Raw genomic sequence first — 9,782 nt, forward strand, 5'->3', positions numbered from 1 at the left:
TTTCTGGGTACTTCATGTTCTTCCTCCATTTCGTTCAACTCAAAACAAAATTTTTTTCATAATAGATTTCTCTTCCCGGTCATCTAATCACTTTCTAAGCATTTCTGAATGAACTCGTTTATATACCATTGCAGACTTAAAATTCTTTTTGCGCAAGTACACATTAATGCAAAGACATCATTGTTTTAATTATCGTTGACACTAACGAGATCATAGCTAACACCTAGAGTTTGGCTTTTCTTCACTTCTCTAAACGACTAGAGCACTTTATTGTTTGCATCTACTTTCATGCCAGGTAGCCTTACTTGATGGCTGTGACGAATTGGATATTTTGCAGGAGGATTAAGTACTCGCTGGTATTGCGTGGAACAGGAATCGATTACTGTTCCTCGTGTTTCTCTCCGTAATCATAGCTGTATCAGAACGGTGTAGTGTCCAACAAGCCGGCAAGAAAATCGCTCCACTAACACCACCAACAACAACAACAACCGAACATTGTCCCCGCCCAGCCAATGGTTTTGCTCCGCAGCCGGGACCTCCCATTGTCACCAGGCCACTCCCGCCTGTCCCCACAGTCCCTCCCCCTAACATCTCAATCCCTCCATCTTACACCGCAGTCCCTCCCACTACCATCTCAAGTCCTCCATCTTACACCGCAGTCCCTCCCACTACCATCTCAAGTCCTCCATCTTACACCGCAGACCCTCCCTCTTATGAAGTCGTCATGCAGGTGCAATCTACCCTAATGTTGGGGTACACGACGAACTATCCGCTACCACAAGCTCTCTGTACCCGACAACAAGACAAGCACCTTCTGCACCAGGCGGGTGTCCCGGTAGGTGTCTCACAACTCAGTGTCCATGATCTTTAAACAACTTGTAGACGGATGGTCTAAGGTCTGGCACCATTAGAGAAAGTGCATAACTCGGGTCAACACTTCTTCGATGAATAAAGGACATCTGCAAAGTCCGCAGCAGTCTCTCTGTCTCTTTGTCTTTTCACTGTCTCTCTGTTCTCACCACTCCGTTCTCTTTTTATTTCATAAACTGTGCTGTTGTAATAGTGTAACAGGTTGACATCCTTACTGTAATAGTGTAGGTCCTTAAGATATTCCTCCCACAGGGCGAGGTGTAGATGTAAAGTGAATGGCATTACCTTCTTCTCTCTCTCTCTCATGGGACATTACACATAATACTTCATCGTCGTCAATGTTTATCACAAAATACGTTTATTTTGTAGGTGACGAGTGGTCGGGTGAACCAGTCCTTTAGTATGTAGCAGGTGGGTACGTCTGCGCCATTCCTTCACACTACGGTAGTCTGTGGTGCTGACAGTCGGTTATCGGTCACAAGGGTCACAGGTTCAATGACCTCTGTTAGTGGTTCAACTTTTCCTGTTTACCAGGAGAGAAGGCGCAGCACCAGCTCCAGGGCAACATATGATGGGGCAGACTGTTTGTGCATGTGCATGTGTTTGCGCTCTCAACGACCGTTGATGTTAAGGCGACCTGAATTCAAGGATCTGAAAAACTGAGCATAGTTGATGGAGTTGTTGTTAAATTTGATGATGATTGATTGATTGATTGATTGATTGATTGATTGATTGATTGATTGATTGATGAATGATGATGATTGATGATGATGACAGGGTATAGCCCAACAGTGTGTTGCTAGTTTATGTGATTTCCGTATATCTCTAACACAGGTTGCAGTTCAGTGTAGTGGATTATTGTATTGTTTATAAAACTTTACTGACAATGTGCATCTTCTCTAAGTTTTACCCATGGTGGAATCTCAACACATGCCTGTAGAGTTAATATTCTTGCTTAGATAGTAGTGATCATGACAAGCAGACTTCAAAATGTAATTTTAATAAATTTGATTGAAAAAATGATTACAATCTTGAGTTTCAGAATAATCTTCAAAATGATGTAATGAAAGGTTTCTTTAAGGAGACTGAGAATACTGAGATTGTATCCTTCTGTTAAGAATGACATAAACTAGACTCCAGAAGAAAGCCTATTTTATGTTAACACTAGTGCGTGAACAAGACAAACAAAAAAACAGCCCCCCTCCCTCACGAAGCCTCCTCTTCAACTTAACACACAGTCTCCACTCCTCCCGTCTCCACTCCTGCCGCTCCCCTCCTGAAGCTCGGTACAATCCAGTCCAAAAGCCGACCAACAGGAAACAAGTAACAAGAAGAAGGAAAAAAAAAACGCGGAGAGAAAATTTCCAGTATTTAAAATCATTTACCAAACCATTACCTCCAACCAATAGCCCACTTTCAGTTATTTACCTCATACAAAACACTACAATTCACTCTCTCGTAACAAAAACTTTCGCCATTAATTCAAAACATTCAAACGACATCAACATTGATTTTAAACCAAAAAAGTGACAGACACAGACACAGACTCAACTCAACAATTCAATTTGAAACATTTTCCTCTAAAGTGTGGTCAGGACCTTAACACACCGTTGCCAGACACAGTTAAGACAGAGACCATCACAGGAATAAAACAAACCACAACAAAACAATCTTTTTCATTCCTCCCTAACCCTTCACATTTCGCGCTGTCAGCAACCATTACTTACAAACTCGTCCATCTCACCACTTAACACACTGACACGCCGATCGGTCGATCTTCCTCTCTCACCTATACCTATACCTATATCCCTAATCTACTATATAACTCCTTCTATATCTACTATATAACTCTATCCCTATATCCTACTATATAACTCCTATATAACTCCTATATCCCTACTATATAACTCCTATATCCCTATATCCTTACTATATAACTCCTATATAACTCCTATATCCCTACTATATAACTCCTATATCCCTATATCCTTACTATATAACTCCTATATAACTCCTATATCCCTTTCCCAGCAAACAGTGAAGCCACCTCTATGTGACAGTGTAGTTTAGACACACCGGGACTTTTACTGTGTATTGAGAATAGAAACGACAAGGAAAGTAAGTGAAGACTACCTGTCAACTGTGATATTTACTGTGTGTTTAGCTTACGGATGTTACTCTCAGACCAGGAATACATGTTACTGAGCATTCTCTGAGTTATTTGTTGTCGTAACTTGTGGCGCACGTGACTGTTGTCAGGTGTGGGCTGTCAGTCTGTCGACTGCGACTCCTATTCATGACATTCTCCATTCAGTCATTACTAATATGGAAAGGAAATTCCCGGGTAGTTAACTCTGGCATCATTGTATGATGTGCGATGTATGTTTTCCCTGGTGGACTTGCAGCCTTAAGCTGTCAGGAAAAACATGGATTCTTCACAAAAGCCAGATTTTGTTGCTGCTCACTTTTATTACATTGTGAACAAATGATGGTCCTTGAGCAAAGTCTTGACAGTAAGCATATTAGTTTGTATCATTTGGAAACAAAATAGTCCAACGGAAAAAGGAGATATCTTGTGTGTATTGTCACGTGTCAAATATTAACTTCAACGAGTAAACATTTAATAAAACATGTTTACCCTCATATTTGTTCAGATTATTTATAGGATGTCCTAAACATTTTCCCCTTTCTGCCTATTTAAGTCAACATAAATACTAACATTATCTACTCTATATATTTCTTTCAAGCTGGAAACTCATCCGATATCAGAAACCGCTATGAGTCGTCAATACGATATTTGTGGCCGCTACCCAGCCTGAGATGTTGAGTAAATATTCTTTGTGAGTAGTAGGACGAGCACTATAACAGTTTTAAAAAATCCGGGTACGAGTGGACCTACCCACAGGCCGCCTTAATGTGAGTGAGTCGTTACATCTTATCTATTTATCAGAATTGGGTTTCTGAAAAAAGAGTCGTGAAGCTAGTATCTTCCTTGTAGGTCAGGGGTGGGCAATTAATTTTCTCAAGGGGCCGCATGAAAAGTTGGGATAGTTCTAGAGGGCCGGACTAATATAATTAACTCAGTTGTACCCAATACTTTATATATAGTATATATACTGGAGGGCGGGCCAGCGGGCGGGCCGGTCAGAGACAGGAGGCGGGCCGGGCCGGATCCGGCCCTCGGGCCGGCGTTTCCCAGGTCTGTTGTAGGTCATATCCGGTTAAGACTGATCGTTTGACTGTTAACGGAAATCGAGAGATACAGACGGCGCGATGGAAAGACGAAGGTTGTGTTTGATTGCTTGGACCATCGCAGCAGGTATTGTGACAGGTAAACATCCTACGATGTATTCTGATGTAAAAGTACAGATTGTGAGGTTCAAGCTAGTGGCAGAGTGTGGGAATAGGATAAAGGCTAAATAATAATGATCGTGTAGCATTTCTTCTGTTTTCTTGTATGTAGTATGTATGTGTAGTATTCTTTCATTAGTGTTTTAACTTTCACCAGGTGCTCTGTCCGGTTGTGACAGCCAGTGTGTTACAAACTCAAGGCCTGCACATCTCATCGCCAACCAAAACAAAACTTTGTCCTTCAGTGTCCAGTCCGTGGGAAGGTGGTATACCTTTTTCATACACACCTACACCACTTACTGAATACTTATTTTACCCTAAAGTAACTTGATGTTCTTAAATAATGGTTTAATGAAAACCGATTTTTTTCGGTCTTAACTCTATAATCTATTCCCAAATTAACTGAGAAATTTCAGAAGGGTTTGATCAGGTAGAAGTTTCGTCGCTTGCTCAAATACCAGGCGCTAAGGTACGGCGGCTATATTGCTTTATCTCGGATACCACATAAAACCTAGTGCAAACAGGTCAGACGAGGCCTACTGACAGCTGGGGAGCATGAGAGTGAAGGAGTGCCATACTGATAACATTGTTGTGGCTCGTCCTGAGGTTCCTGGTTCAAGTCCTGACGACACGATTAAAATTATCGGCTGGTGTGTTGGAAAGGATTGTGTGTTGTGTCTGTTCACTAAGTGATACACATCTTGCTATACTTACACAGCCATGCAAGCTGTGAGTGGCTCATCAGCTCCAACACCATCAACACCAGACTGCGCTTGACGGCGGCCATCTTCAATCTCCGATCAAGCAACGGAACGTGTGTTGACAACTTCACAGTCTACGATGGTCAGTCTTCCCAGTAACACTACTCAGTAAAGCAGGGGTCTCAAACTCAATTTACCCGGGGGCCACTGGAGGCAGAGTCTGGATGAGGCCGGGCCGCATCAGGTTTTCCACAAGAAAAGCTCTTACAAAAAAAATTCCAATGTCATCAAATGTCTTATTTTTCATCTTATTTTGTGTTAAAAAATAAAAATAAATTAACAATTCATAAGAAAAAATAAATCAATTAGTAATAAATGAATAAATTGAAAATGAAATATAATAATAATACAGCAGATATAGAAGACTGAAGAAAATATAGATGCTGACCAGAGAAATGTAATTATTATTATTCAGATTCAAATGTCTGTATTAGCATTTCTTTAACATTTAACTTTCTGAATATGAATGGAACATTGAACATAAACTGTTTTGAACATGGCTTCTTCTGCCTACTTCTTGCTGCTAGAGTTCTCGGGCAGCGCTTACTCTCGCATAGCCGAGCCACATTTGGCTTAAGGAGGAAGCAGTTGAGACCCTCATTACGGCTTGAAGATTGCTCATCAGTAAGTCTGGATCTGTACTTGGACTTATTGAAGTTCAAGTAGAGAAGAGCTTTTCGCACAAGTATGTGCTCCCAAAAAGACACATGGTCCGGCTTGAACATTCGGGAAAGCTCACGGGAAGCTAGGGGCCATTCTCTCAAAAATTGCCCGAGCTTGTCTGCTTTTCCACTCACCTCCCTGAACTTGGCTTTGAGTTCAGAATTGCACTGCAGGTCAATGAGCTCCACTTTTAAGCACAGGAGGAGCATCTTGTACATAAAAGAGTAGGGTCCTCAAAAATTTGAAATGTGTTTCTGTGCGTCTTGAAATCCGCAAATCTGTGATCGAATCCTCCTGTAGCTTCAAAATGACATCCACATACTCTTCACCGCTGAACGGTGTGCTGCATCCATGAGTGCCTTGCATGCTGGGAAATGGCAAAGGTTTGTCGAGAAAGCTGGGCTTCCATAAATAAGTTTTGTCGAGATGCTCTCACGTTGTCATAGCAGCACTGACAAGTTGCCCTGACCTTGTAGCTTCTTGTTCAGTACGTTAATCATGCTGTCATATCAACCAAAAAAGCTAAGTCCATGAGCCATTTTGGATCACTAGCCAGGAACAGCAAACCCCATCTTTCTCCATGAAGGCTTTCACTTCGGCTCTCAACTCAAAAAATCTCTTCAATATGTTTCCCCTGCTAACCCAACGTACCTCGGTGAAGTAGAGCACATCCCCATATTCTGACTCCATTTCCTCTAAAAAAGCACGAAACCTTCTGTGCTTAAGCCCCTGGATCTGATTGGTTGATACATTTTCACAACGAAAGACATCACATTGTCAAACTTCAGGCATTTGCTGCAAAGGCCTGCTGATGAATAATGCAGTGCCAGAGCAATAGCCTCCTCCACACCTTCCTCTTCCCAGTTTTTTGTTTGTTTGTTGTTTTTTTTTTTTGTTTTTTTTTTTGAACAAGTGCCACCAGTCCTCCCTGTCATTGATGGCGCTCCATCAGTTTTATTCCAACAAACCTCCTCCAAGGCAAACCGGCATTCTCAATGGCATCACACAGCTGGTGAAATATCTCCTGAGCGGTGGTCTGGCCATGCATTGGAATCACTGAGAGCAACTGGCCTCTATGACTGTCAAAAGTGTCATCAACAACGCGGACAAGACTGCGAGTTTGGGGCAGTGTCGGTGCATGTCTGTGTCTCATCAAGAGCGATCTGAGTATACACTGAAACATTTGCTTTCCTCACACAGTTGATCATTAAATGTCACTTGACATTTCAGAAATGCGCTCTGCTACGGTGTTGGCAGAAAGGCTATGTTGCTAAACTGACCTTTCTTTTCTGGACAGACAATACATGCAGCCTGTAATATGCACATTTTTAAAGTTCACCTTCTTTGAATGGCTTTCCTTCTTAGCAATCATCTCACTAACACGTAGCTAGCTTCGACTGCTGCGTCATTCTCTTTGGTTGCTTCTTAAAGAAATTTTTTTGCCTCAGTAGATGTGTTTTAAGATTAGCAACCCTGCTGACTCTCTCATCTCCCTGGTATTTTGCATACTCCTCAGCATGTCTAGTTGTGTAATTACGTTTCAAATTGTATTCTTTGTGCACTGCAACTTTCTCTGTTCAAAATAAGACACGTGGGCTGCCTCTGTGGGAGCGAGAGAGGAGAAGATATAACAGTATCAAAACTCGGCCGCACTAACATGAAACTTGATATTGAGGTGGGGGCCGCAAACTTTTTCCGCGGGCCGCAGTTGGCCCGCGGGCCGCGAGTTTGAGACCCCTGCAGTAAAGCATCACTTTCTACAGATTTCACTAGTCTGAAATAATATATGGTGTAAAATTTGTCGTAGGGGTTCATCTATATCTGCATGTGTGAATCACCCATCCTCGCTCTGATATATATGTATGTACAATTTTATGTGTGTGACTACGTGTCTGAGATAAAGAAAGAGAGCAAGAAAGGTGTCAAATGTAAATGATAATTATTGTGCAGGAAGTTCTTCCTCTTCCCCCGTCCTACTATCGACCTGCTCCAGACCTAACTTTCCCATCTACAGCAGCGGAAGTGACGTGCTGGTCTCGTTCACTACCGGAAGTGATAACTTCGGCACAAGAAGCAACTTTACTGTCAACTACGAAGTTCTGAAGCTCAGCAGTACGTTAGTGAGGTCCTCAAAGTCGAAGAAAGCTGATATGAACTAATATAAAATAATATAACATAAAAATAGTCCAGACCATTGAGTCAAACGTGTCTTAGTTTACAGAAATGCGTTCATAATTCTATGAAACTAAATTTTTCTGTAACATGAAGACTTTTTTCTCACTGCGAGAATATTCTAACTTGTGGGGAGCTACAGCATGTCCAATGTCTTGTCGCTCCTCTTGTGATACCAGTTCTAATATTTATGTCATGATTTCTCGTCTGCTACAGATGCCACTATAATTGACTCAGTCAATGTAGATATTGGTGCTCTACACATTTTTAAGTATCCTGAAGGATCATCTCGCTATCCCAAGTAAGACAATTGTATTAAATATAATATCAGCTACTTAGCAGTCACGTGAGCTATTAAATACAATTCTTAAATATATAGTGTTATTTAGCACCTTACTAATAGTAACAAATGAGATGAATAGTTGATTATCGTATACCACCGACTGTTTCTCGTTTTGTTTCCTAGCAACGCTAACCGTGGCTGGGTCTTTGACACCAACGACTCCCAGTATGTTGTGCACGTCGTTGTCGCATACGTCGATGTTGAAACGGCTTCTACTGGTTGTAACTTTGATTATGTCGAGATATTTGACAGTAAGTAGAGATATAAAATATTTTTCAGAACAAGCTATACTGTGAATCTTTAACAAATGGTCAGCGGATGTATGCATGGTGTTGCTGATGCAGATATGATGATGATGATGGATGATGATGATGATGATGATGATGATGATGATGATTATGATGATGATGATAGAGTGATGATGATGATGATGATGATGTATGATGATGATGAGATGATAGATGATGTACAGGCTCAGTGGAAAACAGACGGGACAGACTGTGCGCACACTGACCAGTCGAGAGTACTACAGTAACAGCCAGTCTCTCTACATCACTTTCACAGCGATGGCTCTCAGACAAGATCAGGTTTCAACCTGACTAGCACGGCAGCCCTTCGTCAGCCATCTACCCAGCCCCTGGTAAGTCAAGACTAAAATCTACGAGGGAAGAAAGTGCAGTCAAAGTCAGTTTGCAGTCAGAAGTACAGGTGGATGGCCAAGCATGCTAGTCTCAGGAATCCAAAATGACTACAGAGTCTTGCCTACAAATGTACTTGATTTTCACAACCAAAGCTCATGCTGCATCCTTTCTCAAGAATTGAACAGAAACTAAATCTTACAGATTCTTACCTTACTGTTAACTAAATCAGCTCGTGACAATGATCTGAGAGAAGAGAACTAAGTACCACCTGTGGCCGTGAGGTCTTCAGGTTGTGACATGTGACATTATCATTGAAGACATCTATGTGTGTGGAGATTTTTCTATTTTAACCACACGATACACACACACTGATAACCAATTAATTACAATGCTGTGTGTTGCAGTTTGTATCTTCAAGTGCCCATACTCTCCCCTCGCCCTGTTTTCCATACAACATGTTAAAGATACCAGAGTGTTGATCAAAACGACGTAAGAATGTTGTAAATTACAGTTGGGAAACGATATTGTCTGTTAACATATTTGATTTATAGATTAAAACTGGATAAAAAGTGGTTTTGAAGGTTTCGACTGAATGGGGTGTTACGTGTTGTATTAATGTGTTGAAGTCAAGTGCTGTTGTTCTGCCAGTACTGACTTGATATTGTTGAATGGAGGATAATCGTACTGATGAGAAGCAGGGAAGTCTTAACAGTAAACATTCATGTAATAACAAGTTACACCTAACACTGGAACTCTGGATACAGAGGAGAGATCACAGACTTTGGTAGGCTGGTGTGAGTAGTAATGTTTAACAATACATAAGCACGAAGAACCGCCATCTGAGCAAACATACACCTCCCAGGGAACATTGAGGTAGCATATTTCTGAAATAATTGAGTAGAACCTGAAAATAATGACTAGCTGTTGGGTTGTGTGTTTTCCAGTGATAGAGAACTGTGGCTGGAGTATTCAGTCGCCAGC

At 41.4% G+C, this 9,782-nt stretch overlaps 1 protein-coding gene across 1 annotated transcript; it reads left to right on the forward strand.

The window, feature by feature from the left end:
- Positions 1–4,055: 4,055 nt before the first annotated feature.
- LOC112570476 (zinc metalloproteinase nas-39-like) lies at positions 4,056–8,673 on the forward strand. The gene is made up of 7 exons (XM_025248906.1): positions 4,056–4,201; positions 4,379–4,484; positions 4,940–5,064; positions 7,596–7,757; positions 8,034–8,118; positions 8,284–8,411; positions 8,633–8,673. The coding sequence occupies exons 1-7, from the start codon at positions 4,144–4,146 to the stop codon at positions 8,671–8,673; spliced, it is 705 nt and encodes a 234-aa protein (XP_025104691.1). The 5' UTR covers positions 4,056–4,143.
- The last annotated feature ends 1,109 nt before the right edge of the window (positions 8,674–9,782 follow it).

Source organism: Pomacea canaliculata, linkage group LG8 (assembly GCF_003073045.1).
Source record: "Pomacea canaliculata isolate SZHN2017 linkage group LG8, ASM307304v1, whole genome shotgun sequence".
NCBI classification, from domain to species: Eukaryota; Metazoa; Mollusca; class Gastropoda; order Architaenioglossa; family Ampullariidae; genus Pomacea; species Pomacea canaliculata.